Here is a 20,261-nt window from a genome sequence, read left to right on the forward strand (position 1 = left end):
CGATCAGACCACACCAAGACGCAGTTTGTACTAGCTGAACAATTACCTAATTCTTATTCCACAAGATAGCCCAGCAAAACATGCCAAACATAAAACGTACTGCATATTTTCCTGACAACAAACATTGTATACATACCACCTGTTGCAGCAGCAGGCAAAAGAGGCATGTTGTCAAGTAAAGCTTTTAGAAGAACTGATCCAAACCCCTGTTGACTTGGGTCACACCTGCCATTGCTGCGAAGAAACACATAGACACTTTAACATTTAATGAAGTAAGAACAAAACATGAAATCTCCTCCAGAAGATGTAGTTGAAAGACTGATGTTCTTTGCACTCATACCCTACTACACTTTTCCTCAACAGATCTTCCTGATCTTGTTGATTTATAACTTCAATGTTAAACAATAATACACACATGTATATAATTCTGACTGCATGCAAACCCCCCAAATATAGATTAAAATACATATAAATAAATAGCACTGACCTGATGCATAGTGCAAGAAATCGTGCACACTTGTGAGCTATGCTCCGCCCAGCTTCAAAGAAGCAAACACGTATTATATCAGAGACACATTTACGTGTTTTAGAAAGTAAGCTGTCATTTCCTTCCTTTGAGCTGTAAAAACAAGTTGCACACTTTATTAGAGAATCACATAAAACTCTGGTTTTTTAACAGAGTTAATACTGAGAAATAGCCATGCTAACTGAAACACAATTTCTCTCTTACCTGCCGGGTCCATTTGAATACACTCCAGCCAGCCAACAAAGAGCATCCAGTACAAGACTCTGAGAGTGTTCTGTAGTCAGACCATCATCTGTCTTCTTGCAAAGAGTGGCAAGCAGCTTCTCATGGAACTCTGAAAACTGTAACATGGCACACCGTTGAACTCTAGTGAGGAGGGGAAGGAAATAAAACACAGAATTATCCAATATGGCCATTCTTCCATTAAAGTGTCCCCTTCAGCTTTGTTTCCTATCTTAGGAGCGGCGAAAAAAAGATGCCTAGATGAAAGTAAAACTAGTACACAAGCATATATGATACATTCCGTGCACACATTCCCGATCTTCCTATTTTCTGCTCACAGAACTTCCTAGGTTACTATATATTTAGTAACCTTCAGAGAATATTTTTTTTCCCTATTAACTTCTAAACCAAAACAAACTTTCACCATCTACAACACTCTTTGGCAACCATTGGCACAAACTTCTTTGCAGCCTTCTTGACCACTTTAAGCCCATTACAGCCAGTGCCGCCACTGTGGGGTGGCAGTTGGTCATACAAATTAAATACTGTATTATTTGTATTTAGGTCTGTAGTACCAATCCAGAGAGACTTTAACCACACTTTTGAGTAACAGTTTGTCAGTTAAATTCGATTCTAAGCTTTTTGACAAATAATATACACTCTGTTGTAAGAAACAAGACAACTGGAAATAGAAAGGAAAGGTGCTTCCTTAAAAAAGAAAAATATATATATATGTCCAAATAATTTATCTAATTTGCCAAGAAAACTTAAATACATTTGCCTTTTCAAGTCAGGCAAATAAATCGCTCAACACAGAATTTCATGCATGGTGTTACTCTACCACAACTGGCACAGCACAGCACCCCTGAAATCACAACTTACAGGATTTTCCATATAGAATACATTTATGAAATGACAACTTGCAACAGTGGTTTAACCCGATCTATTTTGAGAATTAAGTATTTTATGAGACTTGTAACTAAAGCCGGTATTTTTTAGAATTAAAAAACACCTACTAACCTTTCCTTGGAAATAGAAGTTTTTTTAAATCTTCGAATTGTTACAGAGACTTCTTGAAGTAAGTCACAGCCTCTCAGATTATCTGATTTTCTTGAAGAATTAGTGGCTTCAATTTTGCTAGATGGCTTTTCCTGATTTTGGCAGGGGTAAAAGAATTAATTAATAAATCACATTGGTTTTGACTGCTTCATTTGTATAACTTGTTCAGTGAAATGCATAGAGTTCAGTAAAGTCTCTCACCCAGTTTGAGTGTTGTACTAAAACAGACCACTTTTATTCACCAATTGTTTTAATAGAGAACATCAAATTTAACCATGTTCTGTAATTTATTATCTTCTAACCATTCTAATAATGTTCACAAGATGTACAATGCACCATCTACAATGTATCAACTACAATGATAAAGAGTAAAATGCACCCACACAGAGCAATCTTTGTAAGAGGATGAGGTGTGTCTATCAGCTACTGAAAACATGCATGGAAACAAGTTTCTAAAACAAGTGCTCAGAATTGGGAAGTGGCAGAACAGACCTTTTCAACTAAATTTGCACAGAAAAAACAACTTAAGAGATGTTGAACTCTGATTCAACCCTTTAAAAAGTCATTTTTAATGGATCTTAATCCTCCCAACAGCTGTTTCATTTTCATGTTACATAAATCATACCAATTCTACAACTCCTAACACAGATGTCTTTCTCGGCTATTCATTACCTTGCCTGCTGCAACTTTTGCCAACAATGAAGCAAGCGAATGGCCCTTGTTAGTCTGAGGTTTTAAAGGTGGTATTCTAACTACTGGTCTAATGCCGCCATTGCAGATTTCTTCTGTTCCTCTGTCATTCACTGATTTAACATGAATCAAAAATGAACGATACTTGCCACCAGCCATGCCTAAAAGTGGAAAAAGAAAAAGGGGAGGGGGGAGGAGGAATTTGCATAGTTTATGTGGGCAAGTTGTAAACACATTCCAACTTCACAGATACAGTGCACAAGCAGAGCTCAACTACATCAACTACAGTACTTGAGCATCAGTTTGAAAAGGTAACTCACCAATTGTGTTACACAGCAAAATTTGTCAATGCAAAAATAAATACAATTCGAAGTCTGACTTTAGTCACACATACCTCATGTGAATAGCATAGTAAACTGGTTTACCTTTAACAAGCTTTGGACTTGTTAGTGTCAACATTCCTGCATGTCCTGACAGATCAAGTCCAGTAGCCAGCCATACTGGACCACAGAGTATATCTTCCTTGTGTTCCTCCAGAAACGGACACAATCTCAGACCTTAAAAACCATGAGTAATATGGACCTGAATTACAATTAAGTCACAAAATCTGATCATTTGCATGGGTTAAAAATATACCGTGTCAAACTCTAATCACTAAATACATCTAACTCTACATTGAAAAACTAACAGTTACTTGAGATTCATTTTTAGCCATTTTCCAGTGAAATCAGTAACGGTAAATTACAGCATTTTCAGTTATATTATATGGGTAATACGTACATTGACTACCTCATCAGAGCCACAAAATACACAACTGATAAAATGATGAACCAATATATATTGATCCACAACTCTCACTGCGTCTTTTCCAAAGCAGAACAAAACTGTTTCTCCTGTGATATATTGAAATTCATTCCTTGCTGCCTCCTCCTCAGCATGAAACATCTCCTTCCAGCCCTTTTCCTTTTATCACCCGCTTTGATCCCTCTGATCCCTCCCCTCATCCTTTGCAACACCTTTCTTGGAATCATAGAACAGTTTGGGTTGGAAGTGACCTTAAAAGTCATGCTCTAGATAAGCTCCATCACACGAAAGAAAAGGAGGTGTAAAGGAAAACTGTTGAAAGGACCAAGAAAAAGAATCATAGTTCTGGAACTGATTCACTCCAACTATCCATTCTTAGTCTGTAGCTCCCCTCACTGATCCAATCAGACTGCCTTCCACAGTCTCTCTAACAGATTCTGTGGAAGAGTACTGGTTAACAAAAAGTTTATAAAAACAGGCATAGCAAATCTGATGTGGCTAAAAGTCAACATGGCTAGTTATGAATTCTTTAATAGCTGTTTATTATTTTTTTTTGTGGTTTACAGCACCAGTCTCTACAAAAGCCAGGTATGCAAAGAAAAATTCTATTAAAATTAGCTAAGGAAACCAAGTGAAATACTGCTGGAACAGGGTAAGAGTTTAAGTTAGAAAGATGTCACATCACACTGTTTCTGAATTCAAATAAATACCATTCTGCTTTTAAGCACCAGAACTTTCTAGTATGCTGGGGGGTTTCCTGGTGTGCTTGCATTTAACTTTCAACCCATACAGTAAATAGACCAGTGAGAGAGGCAACATTCAAGAGGGCTGAGAAATTAGTCTCTTTTAAATGGCTGAGAAAATTTTGCAAAGAAATTCCAGTGTATCATTAAAAAAAAATGCAAAAAGCAAGCTTATATTTTAAACAAAGTATAACAAGACAAATAAAACTTACATTGTGGTTCCTCTACATCCATATACTGCATTTCTTCATTGAATTCAACCAGTCCTGGTTTTCCATTTCTCTCCACTTCAATATTATGAGCTGGAGATAAAGGAAATGTAATCTGTCTATCTACAGCTGCTTCTGGAAATAAAAATATTAGTGAGATTTCATAAACATTGCTTAAGGCTCACTGAAAACAGAAGCAGTAGTTTTCATAGGAAATTTATCAGCTATGAATTCTAATTTATAATACTACTTTCACCATTTCTAATATAAGAACCACTAATATACAAAGGCATGTTTTTCATATGAGGATTGCAATCGAAGTTGCAGCAAATAGTTAAAAAGGAAATATTTCTTTGCATGACCTGTAAAGCCTGCTTGGCTTTAACACTGCCCAAATTATTTTCTCCCAATAATCAACGGTGGATTACTCCTAAGTAATTAGATTCCAGTATTGAAAGTTTGAGAATTTAAACTGAAAATAACTGGATTGCTCCTGCTGAACGTCAGAATCTATTTTAGTAATACTTAAGTACAGCCCTTTTTTCAATTAAATGGTTTTCATGAATCATAGATGAAGAGGACATGCAAGCAAATGAACAAGCATATACAGTGATTTAACTGCCAGATCAAAAACGTTAGTTCCAAACCAGAAGAATTATGCCTCTGGCCGTTATTACACACTACATGTTTAACTGGTTTCAGGGTTCCTGTCATACAAAAAAAAAAATGACTGAGTAAATTCTCCCCTACACATCTTCCTTAGGTCTCATGATCTTAAAATTTCAGTTCCCTCCTACTACAACAGAAGGAGTGAATGGGGTGGGGGGGAGGGTAGTTAACAGAATTTCGGTCTGAAGTTTTTACACATTTTCAAGAGCCACCAAACAATGCTAAATATTACTACTCCCTGAGATCAGAACATTTTGGTTAATATCCAGCACAGATATAAATTATCTAGGTTTGTCTTCCCTTATAATGAAATCATTAGTACCCTATTACTTCATTCAATAGTTCATAGAAATACAGCAAATATCATTAAGGTCCTTTTTTCCAAAACCCAAGAAATTGAAAAAGGCTAGGAAACAACTGCAGTAACACTTGAAAAGGTGCCGGTTAGTTGAGGCTCCCCAACGCTACTGAATAAAAACCAGACAGACCGACCTGGCTAAGGTTGCTTTGCAGGCACACTCATATACCCTAGCTCTTTCTAGGCTGCCGGTGTATAACCTGGCCCTCCACTCCATGCCTTCTCCACCCTGTCCTTAACAGGAAAAAAAAAAAAAAAAGAGCAAATTCCACTGCATTGCATGTGAGGAAGTGAAATGCCATTTTCTGGAAGAGCTCTGTCATGCCTTATGATTGGTAAGCTGTACTGTAAAGCATCCACAGAAAGCTCTGGCCATCTATTTCACAGCCAAATCAAAAGTCTTTAAAGAATTACCAACTCATGGAACTGTTTGCTCAAAAATATTTAAAACTGGAACATTAAGGAAAAGCTTAGCTTTTTCTGTTACACAGGTGAAGACTTTCAGATTAATTTTGACATCCAGATCTGTAAATGAACTCAAGTCTAAAATTCTGACAAGCTGAAAATGAAACATATTCTGTTCAGAAGAACAAAACGAACTATCTGTCCTATTTTTTGCTTTGATAGAACAAAATACTGCTACATGTTAAAATTAAGATTTTACTTCAAGCACTAAACGCAGGAAGAACCTGCAAGAACAGCTCTTAACTGCTATCCTGCAGTCACAGCTAGCACTTCTGTTAGAACTTTTAAACCATCTTGTATCCTAAAAGAACAACTTTTCTCCAATAATATTACTATGCTAGAATATTTTATAAGATTTACAGGTTTATAAGATTTCTTCGAGGGAGCATCTCCGGTATGTTTTTTTCCTCATTAAACACCGGGAATGCTACAGAGTGAGAAGTTGTCTGAAAGCATGTCAATGATCTTTGGTATGTCTGTATTCCTTTTTAAAATTTACAGCTCTGCTACTCTTGTTTAACTGGGGTGCTCTTACTTAGCATTTAAAAGAATTCAAAAAGAAAGAAAGAAAAAAGAGAGCTTTTATAATCACGCTTGCTGTTCTCCCTAACACATTTTATATCCAGCAGCCAATTTAATAATATCTGACAGCAAGGTTTCTCTGAAATACCGAGCTCCTAGAAGCTTTTCAAAAAGAGGTGGCCAGATAAAGCTAACCAATTCATGCCTCAGTAAAAGGAAGTGCTGCGTGTAATACCTTTCATCCCTAGCAGACAGGGCAGCAGGACATGCAATGAACACTCTCACCACAGGAAAATCCCATTGGAGGCACAAACTCTTCCACATCAAAGAAGTGACTTTTCAATTTATGCTACCCCCACACAGGTCCCCTGAGAGCTAGTAAGATGCAGAGTCTCCAGCTAGGAGTCTTTCCAAGGCAAGAGCATTCATAACTTTGGTCTACCCTGTCAAAGCTGCAAGGAACAAAAGGTGAAATCATACTGCAGCTTTCACATAGCTTAGTTAATGAGCCAGATGATGAGAGAATTCCCAAGGAAGCCAGGTTTTGCCTAGCGCCATCAAAAAAAAAAAAAAAAAAAGACTTGCTATTTCTTTTATACATCCAGTAGGCACTGGCAAATAATTTCCCTCAATGACTTGGAATAATTTATTATAATTTTTTTTAATATATCAAGACCTTAAAAAGAGCACTGCTCGTTTCATCAGTCTCTAGGATGATTTACAATTGACTTTCTTTTTAAAATGACTGTAGGATTCAAGCAGTACAGAATAATAACTCAGTTCAAACCTTCTGAGCTATGCACTTTTTATTTATGTAAAATTCAGTATTTTAACTGTTTACCCAGTTTGTTTCCCCAGTTCACATTCAAACATGGTAAGTGAAAATGGACCACCACACAGAAACAAATGGAAATAAGTAAACCAGAAATAATTACGCAATTTCAAGAAATTCTTCCAATATGCATCACAGTAATGAGTTTGAGAAAACAAACAATATTCTGAAAGATATCTTAAGTTCCTTCTTACCATTGACTTTCCCTAAGCCTGGAGCTTTATTTTTCAGTAAAGTCACTTGAATCTGGGGAATGTTGGTGATGTTTGAATTCAAAACAAATTTGAAGTCCACATGTCCAACCATACAGGCTTTTGGTAGAACCAGTTCAAAGACATGCTCATCCCAGCTGTTGCTGTCAGGAAAAAAAGACAACAAATGACTCTGTGTTAAGAGAAATTTCAGATCAAGCAGGCAGCATTACCCAGAGCACTCTCCATCTACATACACTTAACAAGAAAAAAGTATTTTGTGTAAGTTGACATCCACATGCATTTCTGAAGTAAAAGTCTTTCAAGCTGCAGTTAACCACATTTTGTGATGAACACATTAAAAGCCAATTGATAAGAGAGGGCAAATCAATGCTCAGATAAAAGTTGCTGTGAAAAATTCCCTATTACCCTCATTGCAGTACTGTTTCCATATTACTATAAATACCAGTTAATTATTTCTAGCAAAAAAGGAAGGGGGGGGAGGAGGATGTGAGTAACTAAAAAAGGACCTCCCAATAAATGAAGTGTCTGAAAGCACGATAGTAACCAACTTGCATTGGAATCTCTAAGTCGGCCTTCTCCACTAAGCAGTGTCAGTGTTGCTTTGCAGTGGTACAACAGCCACGTCCAGGAGACCCAAAAAACTATTTTCAAATTATTTTATCATTTTTTAAATTTATTTTATTTTATTAAATACATTTCATAACTTATACAGGATGAGAAGTGCTTCTTACCAGGTGCACACTCAGAAGCCTGCACTGTGCAAAATGGGTGCAGCTTTCTTTTAAGGAGTAATACTTCCCTTTCGAAGCCCACTTTGGTTTACACTGAAAGTGTAAACTTGAGATAATAGGTGCCCCTCAATGAGCAGCTCCACAGTTTGATCACTAAGGTTTGCAGAAGACAGTTCCAACCGAAGATTGATTCATATAAAATGAATCATGTGCCAACTGTCACATTTATATACACTTTTAGAATAACTGCACTTCCTGATCTTCTCAACTTATCAGTGAATAGTTTTTTAAAACACAGTAACTTTGATAGCCTGTGATTATTTAATTGTATAACTGAGAACACTAAGAAACTGAGTATGCTGCTATAAATACTGGTTAAATGTTTTCTAACATCTAAATTACAAAAAGGTATTATAAATCAAAAAATATGCTACACATTGAGTATTCTGCAGAAAACCATTTTAAAATAGATTAAGCATTGGTACAAATGTCAAGTCTTTGCATTTTTTACAGTAATATCCCTGAAGGCCATTATCTCCCTTAGGCAAGTATAACACACTTATAACTGATTCCAGGTACATATAATGAAGCAGCACGCCATCTTTCCAAAACAAGCAACATAGAAAAGCAGTGATTTTGGGAGGAAAGATCAACAGAAGGAAAAGATGGACAGAGAGAACTTGTGGGTATGATTTAAGAAGAGTGAAGAATTTTCAGATAACTGTACAAATAACTCAGGAAAATAAAATAACGAAAAATTATCCTATAACTCCAGGGGAAAAATTGTTAGCAAATATAACATTAAACACTTAGACTCACTCACACCTTTCCTCTGGCTTGGAGAATTTGTAGCCCAGTGCAAAACAGGGAGAGGTTTGTGGGTGGTTTTTTATGTCTGAGTATTCCTATAGGTGTCATGCAAAGCGTGAATTGAATGAGGAATTCAAAGGAGCAAGCCTTCTGAAAGGCTAAGTAATATTCTGCTCATCCAGTTTAACTTACGGATCTGGTAAAAAAACAGAACTGAAAAATAAACCAGCTTGTCTGCAGTAGTCTTTTGTAGCTTGTATGTTGCATACAACGCGTACTGATGGTAAATCACAACTGTTACTCGTCTACTTCAAAAATCTATTTTTGGCAGAACTGAGGAGCAGGTGTGCCAAAGAAAGTTTTAAGTATCTCTCAATAGGCATGTATGGAATAATGATCCTCCATGAAGGTCTCACATTAATCCAACAGTGAAGAAATCTTCTTATACCTGTGGCAATGAACTTCACAATCTAATTCTGTGATGAGTGGAAAATCTCTCCTTTAAACAGTTTTTCAATTTCTCATAGCTCTGTAAGTTCATCCACTATATTTGTGTGTGAATTTTCAAAGAAGTGAACACATTTTTTACTTCCTTATTATTTTCTCAGTATTTTAGTGTATCCATCCTGAGTATCACATTTCACATATATGCAAGTTCTTTTAGCAACTTTTCTTGCCTCCAAAACCCTTCTAAATCTATGGCATCTTTTTAAAGAATACACAATCAAGACTGTGTTCTAAATATAAATGCATCATCATTCTCACAACTACAAAATATTTTCAAACACACTTCTTAATTCCTTTTCTAGAACATCTGACTAACATTTGATCTTCCACTACAACTGAACTTTGACCTGCAGACCCACTTTCAGAGTTCAAACACTGGAAAGCACATCAGTACTTAGCTCTTCCTTCTTCACATATTTTCAAGTACATCTGCGTAAGATGAATACATAAAATATTCCTCAAATATAAATTTGAGAAACAGCCAGGAAACTCAGGTGTCACTGTTTTATCAGAACACATTAGGAATACCTGTACTTGTTTTTTTTTTAAAAAAAGGTTTAACCCAACTTAACATTTCAGTTAAATTACCACTGAAGGGGAAATACTGATACATAGGTTAATTCACCAGGTAAACCAGACTTCTGGTGTTTCCTTTGTTACACAGCCTTCTTAAAATAAAGTAGGAATGAAAGACCATAATACAATGCCATTCCCTAAAATACATTAACAGGATTATCTCCTTCTATTTATCTGAGAAACAAAAGAATTACCGTATCAAACTGCATTACTCATCCATCTAACCCTGTAATCCCACATCTTGATAGGAATCAGTACGAAACACTCAAAGAGAAGATAAAAGGAACCTTATATTAAGGACCAACAACATAATACAGAATTCAAAAAGTTTCTTCCTAGATGACTTCTAATTAAGTGCTAACATTGCTCTTAATCTTAAGAGTGTATATTCTACCTTAATGGACAAAAGGGACTGTAATGTAATCATCTTCATGAGTCATTTAGCAGCTGTCAAAGATTTCCAGGACTAAACCAGAACTTTTAACTTTACCTCTTTTCATTCCTGTTTTACTCTGCAGCAGGCATAATTCTCTTCCTCTAATGAAACAATATTCATAAACTAATGTTCCACCTACCACCTTCCAATTAACAGCTATTGTCTTCACCATTTGCTTCCATATATCTTTGTATTGGTAGTTTTTTATTTTTCAGCTGGTGCTGAACACACGGGATAATCAGTAGTTTTAACTGGAAGTTATCTTGCAAGGAACCTCCTCCTTTCCACTTGTTACATACAGAGTATTTTACTTGCACAAAGCAAAACCACCAATAAAGGTTTTAAAGCCCATAACACACTGCAAATTTTTTTAACTGTAGCTTATGAACATTAAATGAAACCAAGATTCAGCTCATGTTAGGTGTCAGCCCTGGAAATGCCTGCAGCTATTACCTTCCAGACCTGTTTTCCTACCTGGAATGCTTCATTATCACATGCTAGATTTTACTTGTTTATACAACAAGCTTTTTTGCCCCACCTCTAGCTCCCCTGGCATCCTTTGGCTATTTCGTTGTTTCCCATGTGTGGCCATTCGGATTCTACATTACTATCCAAATCTTATACACCAGTGGGACAGATATGTGACAGCCTGACCCAAAACATCTTGTAGTGCCTTATTATGCGTATCCCTTAATAAAATACACAACACAAGTTATATCTCTATTTTGTTTCCTCCAAGCATTTTTCAGAAAAATCTATGCAAAGCTACTCTGAGTCGGTTTTAAGCAACTCTTTAAGGAGACGGCAACACTGCTGTTACAGTCTTTAGGATCTCAGAGGAATTCCAAGTTCTCATGCCACATGTTAAAAATCCAAGTTGTACTACACATACTGTGTCAGTGCAGTTTATTTCAACAAAAATATTGCCTAAATTTTAACACAACTAGGGCTGTATACTGGCTTAAGCAAATGTCTCTTGTATAAAGATTTAACATGACATGAACAGACATAAATCCAAATTCTATCTTCACATTTTAAAATGTTATAATACTATTTTGTTTAGGACAACTAGTCACACTGGTACCCGCAGGTTGCATTTTCCAATTAAAAAATGTACTAGGAATGTTTGCATGCATAAGAAGGATGAATCAGACTTTCATAGAAACAGAACCAAGAATATCTGTAATTCTGGCAAATGTGCTTGTCTAATGATATAATGAAAGCGCAACATCTGGCAAACAAAACCACACAAATACAAAAATTAACTTTTGCATGTGTTTCAAGGTCCACTAAAACAACTCTGCCAATCTCACAAAAACCTATAATCCAAACTACCAAACAGGGATTATTATCTTCAGAAGTACACGTTCTTAAACTTGTACAGTACTTAAAAACAGTTAAATTGCATGACATTTGTGATTCTACCAGCTATATGAACTAGTAAAGCAATACACACATGATTCTTTCTGCATCTTTACCCTACCTACCTGTCTGTCTGTAGCTTCCAAGTTCGAGTATGCTGAGCTGCATCCCCATGGTGCTGCTGGTGCAGATGCTGAGGATGCCGCCTTTGTTGCTGCTCTTGTTGAACTTCTACCCAACAGGGAGGGACAGTGGCTGAAAACCGTGGTGTCAAGGTCTCAAAACGGGTCAGTTCCACCAGGGATGTCAGTGTTTCAAGGGAAAATGGCTGGTCCACCAAAAGGTCAACTCCTGAATAATTACAGAACATACATTAATTACCGCATAGATATTTTTCCCAGAACATCCTATAAACATTCTGAAATATACCCAAATTGCTGTAGGTAAAATTAACTACATGTTATATGAAAAAAACCCACAACAACAAACAAACAACAAAACCCAAACAAAACCCGAACAACAACAAATAGAAAACCCCAAAATAAACAAAAAAGCAAACAAAAAACAAACCTCCGCCAAAAAACAGCAACCAGAAGCAAGCAACCAAACAATCCCAGCCTTGAGACCATGATGCTTTGAAGGCAGCTCAACTGAAATGTTTCGTAAGTACTGAGAGCTCTGAGCATGCTGTCTGGGATTCAGCCAGAATCATCAGAAAAAACTAATAAGCCAGCTATACTTTGATGATGTAAAGCTGATTTAAACATCCTTTTTTTAATACCTCTATTGACTCAGATTAAAAAAAAAGAAAGTTTTATATTTAATGGAAACAGACATATGGAATTACTGTGCAATTGTAATATTTTATCACTGTTTAAAACATTACTTTGGCACCTGCTTATCAATATAGACTTGCTTTATGGTGGATTACTAGAATGTTCTGGAAGGCTCCCAATTTAGCTTAAAAGAGGGGCAAACAAAAACCAAACATGTTTCATATAATGCACTTAAAAGACACTGGGCCTAGACAAGTATTTTGCCTTCACATTCAAGTCTTGTACTAAGGAAACAAGAAGTACTGAAAATTAAAATATCCCAGTGAGACAAACACCCCAAGAAACATTACAAATGAACTGTAAAAATAATCAGACAACAACGAAAGGAAAACTAGAGGAAAAATAAAATACACACAATGTCAATTTTCTTACGTTTCAAGCATTTTCTCTTAAAAATGCATTTTGGAGAAAATCTTTTACTTGTAAAGAAACGGTGGTTTTCGAAAGGAGAAAGTTTGCTATCTGACTACTACTGCTACCACCCAGGACTGGAGGCGGGGGGATAAAAATAAATTAAATTCACCAACATAAATACTACCCCGCAATGAAGTCTGAACATAAAGACTAACTTGCAAAGCAAGCCAGGTTGAAACCAGAATAACAAGATTACATCCTTCAGCTTGAGAGTAGAAAGGCACATGCAATTAATTCTTCGTGAGAAGTGGAGGAGCTCAGATGAGATACCCAGTCAAGCAAAAAAACTCACTCTCATTGCAACAACTATGATTTCTACTTTTCAATCTAGGAGGCAGGAAAATGCTGAAGAAATTAGAAATTATAAATGCTTTTTCCTGCTTCATTCCCTGCCCTCCTCAACAGACAGAATTACAAATTCAGAGTATTCACAGCAACCACATGTAATGTGGTATAAACACCTAAAATTGAAAAGTGAGGAACTTAACTTTACAGTGCTGTCAAGTGTACTTGGCTTCTTTTGTAAAATTACATTATTTTTGTTATTGTGTAATAGTGAGTTATAACAAGCCAAAGATCTAATAGCAAACTTGCGAAAACGTTTTAAACTGGTCAGGAAAACTAATATTCTTTTTCAATTCCCTTCACCACAAAAAAAGCTCCACTGCTTAAAAGGAAGTAATAATTTTAACCTAATCTAAAATTTACAACTCTCTCAACATATTTCCTTCTAAAACAAGACAATTTAAAACATAGCCAATGCAAGGTAGAAGATAAATTTTAAGAAATGCATTTACAGAAAGCCAACAGAGAAAAATAAACATACGAACAAACCCTACAATATACATGGACAAAAGCTGGGCTGGTTGCTGTGGTTTCTGTCCTGACTACAGCATCTTTTAGCTACAGTTCCAGAGAATGCCAAAGTGATTTCATAAAACCACCCTGCTGCTGCCTGCCATCAGCTGTGAACAAGATCTATTATAGATCAACACTTGAAGCTCAGTCAGATCTGCCTAGGGGTTCATTTCCCCAAACAGAATGCTTTCTGTTGAGCTAAGTCTCTTGTCTGAAAAACATCCTAAGACAAAAGTGGAAGAAAACATTTCTTTCTGCTGTTTAGTACTTTGATTAGAAAAGGAGCAACGCTGATGTTACAAACGTTGGGAGCAATGTCTCATCATGATCCATACACACGCTGACAGCTTCATCCCTTAGAAAATGTTTGCACAGTCCTAGTAATTATTCGCAGATTATATGCTAAGAATCCAGTATTACTGACTTTAGTAACCCTAACCCAGATGGGTCAGACCAAGAGCTCTACAACCACCATTTGGTTTCAGCTTTTCAGCTCTTCCCCCCAGCCCCCTCCTTTCATCACTGGCTTCCTGTGACTATTAAGCTTCTCTTGCAGCTTTTAGTGGCTCAGTTTGATACCACAGCAAAACTGTACTCAATCTATCTGATCATTACTGTGTATTTAACTCCTCTTTGGAAACCATCACAGACCAAGATCAAGCAATGCTACAGTCTCTGAACTGTACGACTACTTAAAGGACGACCTGCAGCTTATGGACAATCTAAAGATACAGCTACTCTGAAGTCCATACATACAAGTATATTCCTTTCTTGTTCCAATAAGCCATATTCAAGCCTATACTGAAGGCCGGATGGGTAGGAGAACAAGATAAAAAACAAACAAAAAAAATTTACCCATTACAGTACTGGCAGAATTTAAACAGTAATGATCAATTTGACTCACCAGGTTAGTCAAAGTTACCATTTGACTGGAAGTCACTTAAATCTGCTGATAAGCTACTCTACAGGGAATGCACCTACTGAAGCACATCTATGCCCTGGATATTCGTATTCTCTTTATTGCTTTATTTGCCATTAGCAAAAGAAGAAAGCTGTAGAAAGCCACAGACTTCTTTCCCTCATGTATGTTCACTGGTTTATTACGTAGCAGTTTTCAAACTTCAGGAATGGCTCCTTTGGTGAAAAAGGAGGAGGAGGAGGAGACATTCAGTCCTCAGAGCAGAGAAGATGACAGCAACTGCTGTACTGCTGCTTACAGATAGTTTTACAACAAAAAGCATCTTTTCCTTTCCTCTTTTGATCACCTCTTGTACAGTAAAATCAGGGGTCATACAAACATAGCACAACACAAAGTGTTACAAGGCTGGCAGCAAGCTGGGGTTTGGGGAGAAAGACAGCAAGTAGCCTGTTGACAACAAAGATGCTGTGATCCAAAACGGTCCCTTGTACTGCCAACTCAGTCCTCTCCCAGCTTTTTTTCTCTGCCACTGCAGGCAAGGACACCTCCCACCACACACAGACACACACAAAATGGACAACAGTCCTCTGAAATAGCTACATGAATGGTTTGTTTCCATTGTAATATTGCTTTATCTTCATGTTTTATATTATTTAGTCTTGTATTTTATATTCTAGGTCATCTTTTCCCAGCATATCCCTAGTTCTGTCCCAACAGGCATGACCAAAACCTCCAAATTACAATGCAACCAAAATAATTATGCTTTGTGTCTCTATTTTCATCAATTGCAGGTTAAAACAAAATGAAAAGCATAATAGTTTTACAGCTCTCTCAAACAGTTCCCTTTAAAACTCAAAGTAAGACTATAAATATATATATATATATACACACACAGACACACACACTTTAAAAAACTCAGCATGACTCAAATCTTCCTCAGGCTTAATGAACAAAATTAGATTTGTTGTTAAGTCTTAGTAGCAAGTTATCTACACTAAAGCATCTTTGATGAGGACTGAGAAAAGATCGAGAGGCCCCCACAGGAGCTCCCATAATGTGCATGCTCACCATTCTTCTTCACAAGCAGGAGCCCTTCACATTTTTCCCCTCTACCTGACTACAAAAGGAAGAACCTTCTCACCCAACTCCTGATTTTCCCCTAAGTGGGCCACAATACTACAAGAAACAGCAGACTGGTGGCAGGACTGGTATATGAGAATTGCAGTAAAGACAAGACTCAAATATGATGTTCAAGGTAAAAATAGAATTTGGACAATTAGAAGCAATTATTTCTTGCTGTTCAAGGGTAGACAACCTTTCCAGGAAGGAAACTAGTAGGCAAATGTAACCAGAATTTGAGCATCGCTCAACTCAAATCAACTGCTAAAAACCAAAATCCAAGAGTTCACATCATAAGCTTAATTTATCAATAGTAACTGCACTGCTAGAAGTATAGACAGCATCAATCTCACTGTAACAGTACCTGCTGAATACATGTTTTGTACAGTTTATTAAGTAGAGCTGTACAGCTTCTGCATGAAATGCTAAGGCAATTTTACATAATGAACATGTGATTTAACAGTGTCTATACAATTAAGTGTTTTTCTCTGTCTGCCACACATAAAATAGCACGTAGAGACTGGAAAAACAATCAGTTATACAAAAGTGGGGGGTTTTAAATGAAGAACTGCTTAAGTGTTATGGTTGTACAGAATCAGTGACAGACATACAGCAACTACAGAACTACGACTACAGGGAGCAAAAAAGTATAAAGCAGTACGCTCTCAAATATATCAAAATCATCTTAATATGCAACTTGCAAAAATCGCAAAAGCATTTTCACTTATGTTACATTTAAACACATGCAGTTTACCTGTAATTCCTGGACTAGAAGGGTTAGACAAGGGCTTGGTGCCTTCTGATGACTGCTCTACACTTTTGGAAAGGGATCCATCTACAAGTATATCAGCTTCATCTATGTCATCGCAGGTCCCTCCAATCTGAAGAAAATGAAGTTCTCCACCTAAAATCACCAGACAACAAAACAAGAAAGTTTAGACAGGCATACAGCTAAACTCAACTCACAAGGCAGGCTTGCAGTTAGAATGGTATCCAATTATGAGAGTAATTATACAGGACCTGACACCAGTATGATCATACAGGAATACTCATATTCCTTTATTACCACAGGTTTTTTTTCAGAAAAAATGCAATACAGAACTACAAAAATACTGACTACAGTTGTGAATGGCATCAAAATAAAAAAAGTAATAGGGGAGAGGGGTTAAAAGGTGATTAACTTAGGAAACCTCAATAGAAACCAAAAATCAAAACCATTATGACACTTTCCATAATACAAATCAGGCTTTTAAACAGAAAAATACTCCATCATGTCAACTGAAGGCCTTTATTACTTCATTTGTACAGGCTGCATAAATATCATTTTAAAGTTCATTATTTGTGAAGTGAAAACTCACTTCCCCACTGAACTCTCCTAAGGGGCTCTTCACATTATTCCATCAATTCACATTATGTCCATTTCAGTGGACAAAATGTTTTGATTAAAGCTTGAAATCACTCAAGGAAGTTGCCCATTACTCACCACTACAGATATACATAGATGAATTCTACCATTTACAGAGAAGTCACCAAGAAGGAATGCTCAATTTTATGTAAGGCTGGGGGGAGGGAAGAACTGTTAACAGTTTCAGAAGCTACAAAAGTCCTAATCAGTAGGATTTAAATAGAGGGGAAAATCTTACGAAGTTCAACATACTGACTTGCACCATCTACCAGTCTTACAGCTTACAGCAAGAGAAACACTGAAGAACTTCAGGAAGTTGTGGGTTTTTCTAAGGGAAAGTTATACCAAAGGTCTCATTTATTCTGGAGATGGTTCGGTAGGGTTTCGTTCTAAAGAAACAGAACTTTGGTTCTCAAACCAAGTGTCTGAGTTTCTGTCACTAACTCACAGCAGCAAAACCATCCTTACCATTTTATCCACACTACAAGAGACAGTCACAATCCCTACCAAGAAGATATGAAAGCTGACACTGACTTACTCAGGAGAATAATCTGAAACCAGCACCATTATACTCCCCCAAAATAACAGTTAACACATTCAAAACACTGTTAATTTAATTCTGAATTGTGTTTAAAATCTGTAATTTGCTTGGACTCAAGAACCTGGTGGGTTATACAAACAGAACATAAGAATCACAAATCCATCCAAATAAATCCCAAGCTTCCTTCTGGCAAAACAGTTACCGGTTCCAGGAAAGCAGCACTGGCACAAGTTAGCGAACATGTCAGAGACTAGGCCACTGCAGTCAAAGCTGATCTGTGAAATGTCCAGCATCCCAAACACATCCTAGACTCTCGCAGGAGTCTGGAAGAGTGACAATTGTCGACAGCAAATCACAACACAAGGACATAGTTAACAATACCTGAATAGTTAAAGGAATTAAGGAAACAATGCCATACTACAGGAAACTATCCACTGAACAACTTATAGTCCTCCTCTCGCCACTGGGCTGTAAAGAAAGTGTTAGCTCTAAACATACTAGTTCAGAACACTTGAAAAATGTCCTCAAGAAAGCTTCCCCAAAACCTCACTCCAACAGGATTTACACTATTCTCAGATTTCAGCTGTAAAATTCCATCCAGACTGATGAAAAAATAGAATGCAACTGAATAGGGACATGTGAAAGTTACTATGCCTAGCAAGAAATAATTAAACGCACTATCATGGGATGAAGAAAAATCAACTAGCCAGCAGTTTTGTAAAGGAAGCTCTTGTGAGTCTGAAGGTAAACCTGATCCAATTTCCTGCTCAAAAGTGCAAACATCCCACTACATACACACACACTTGGTGTGCACAGACCGCAGAGCTGCTAAGGAATTCTGTTCCATTCAAAGACACCTGGAGGATCACAGTGCCTGGTTTTCGGTATCTCATCAAGATATGTGGACTGACTTGAGATGTTTTTTTGGGAGTGGAGAGTAAGGGATTTTTTCTTTCAAAGTCCCTGAGGAAAGTTTAAAAGGATTGAAGATACTCGGCTTAAAATAAACAGTTGGAAGACTGTACTTAAACTCTGTCTTCCCCTTCTTTTTTGATGCAATCTCTTTGCCATGTTCATAAAGGACAGTACAACAGTAATGACTTCAATCAGCAAAGATGATACAGGCTAAAAACTAGGGGGAAAAAAATCATCTTCAAGGACAGCATGCAGCAGAAGAAATTTTATGAGTAGACTGTTAAATCTCCACGTTGAAGATCTTTGAAAACAGTCTGATCAGTTCTCTACTGCTGACCGGGTAAGTGTAATTGATCTTGACTTGAAGACTATCTCTCAGCATCACTTTGAACAACAATTCTGATGCGGAAAAAAACTCAGTCTCTCCTCAGTCCCGTTAGACCCCATTGACTATGAAGGCAGAAAACTGAGAACACTAAATTGATTCCTGAACTTCAAATACACCAGTATGCAAGGCTGACAAAGCCTAATGACACAGAAGGGACCAATAAGATATCCAATAAACCCAGAAAAAAGCTATAGAGAGTAATTAATACACAACTCAAGAGCAAGAAATCTGTTATAACTGAAAGGTACAAGATTTGGGGGAATCAATTACCAAAGCTATGAAAGCACTACCCAGTTCTGCCAGGCTTGCAACAAGAAATATCAGCACAGACAACACTCTTTGGACATACCAACTTCCAGTCTGAAAAACACTTTCTCCAAAACAGAGGAGTGACCAGGAAAACTCTTGTTATAATGTAAGACTCAACACAAACAATCAAAAACTAGATTTGTGAAAGAATTATTGCAAATTTCAGGTGAGCACAACGCAGGAATGCTTCACTCACTGGAAGGGACTCAAGCACTCAAACAGATCATACACATTTTAACACCTACTCAATCAGTCTGGGTGGGAAGTACCTGCTTCACCACAACACCCTGAACATTTCTATTTCTTGTAGCATTTGTTCGAAATGCCACCTCACTTCCCTACTCTGCAATATGCCTTCAGACACCGAAGTTCATAACTTGACAAGGGAGAACATCAGCGGTGATGGAAGACAGAAAACCCACAATTCTTAATGATCTTTTAAAAAATATTCCCAGAAACACAAGTATGCACAATTTTCAAAACTGCCAAAACAAAATACAGAGATTTGCACCTTTATGTTAGATTAAAAAAAAAAGGAAGATTTATGAGATACCTATTTTTCTAGCCCATTTCATATTCTAAAGCAAAGTTCAACAAAACTGCCTGAATGGCAAATACAGCTAAGTAGCTAAACTAAGGAAACAATCCAAAACAAACCCAACAAAAGAAAAAAAAAAGTAGAATGTACGCTGTGGACCATTTTCTTCAGTAATTTTTGGTCGGACTGTAATTTAAAAAAAGAAATATAATTAGAGGAAAACTGAGATATAAAGGCAGTGACAACTGTAGCTCTGGAAATTGACGCATCCAAAATAAACTAT

The 20,261-nt window shown here is 36.9% G+C and overlaps 1 protein-coding gene across 6 annotated transcripts in view; it reads right to left on the minus strand.

The window, feature by feature from the left end:
• Positions 1–20,261, minus strand: part of BIRC6 (baculoviral IAP repeat containing 6) — a 183,139-nt gene that overhangs the window by 130,141 nt on the left and 32,737 nt on the right. For 5 of the 6 annotated variants that reach the window (XM_056357633.1, XM_056357630.1, XM_056357632.1 and 2 more), the window contains exons 11-20: positions 16,637–16,786; positions 11,862–12,087; positions 7,294–7,454; positions 4,257–4,388; positions 2,923–3,054; positions 2,480–2,658; positions 1,769–1,899; positions 731–892; positions 488–619; positions 137–234 (exon numbers count right to left, since the gene is read on the minus strand). In XM_056357633.1, the coding sequence (XP_056213608.1) occupies positions 137–234; positions 488–619; positions 731–892; positions 1,769–1,899; positions 2,480–2,658; positions 2,923–3,054; positions 4,257–4,388; positions 7,294–7,454; positions 11,862–12,087; positions 16,637–16,786 (1,503 nt within the window). The remainder of the gene's footprint in view (positions 1–136; positions 235–487; positions 620–730; positions 893–1,768; positions 1,900–2,479; positions 2,659–2,922; positions 3,055–4,256; positions 4,389–7,293; positions 7,455–11,861; positions 12,088–16,636; positions 16,787–20,261) is intronic. The other variant, XM_056357629.1, reaches the window with a different exon arrangement.

This window comes from Falco biarmicus, chromosome 12 (assembly GCF_023638135.1).
Source record: "Falco biarmicus isolate bFalBia1 chromosome 12, bFalBia1.pri, whole genome shotgun sequence".
NCBI lineage: Eukaryota > Metazoa > Chordata > Aves > Falconiformes > Falconidae > Falco > Falco biarmicus.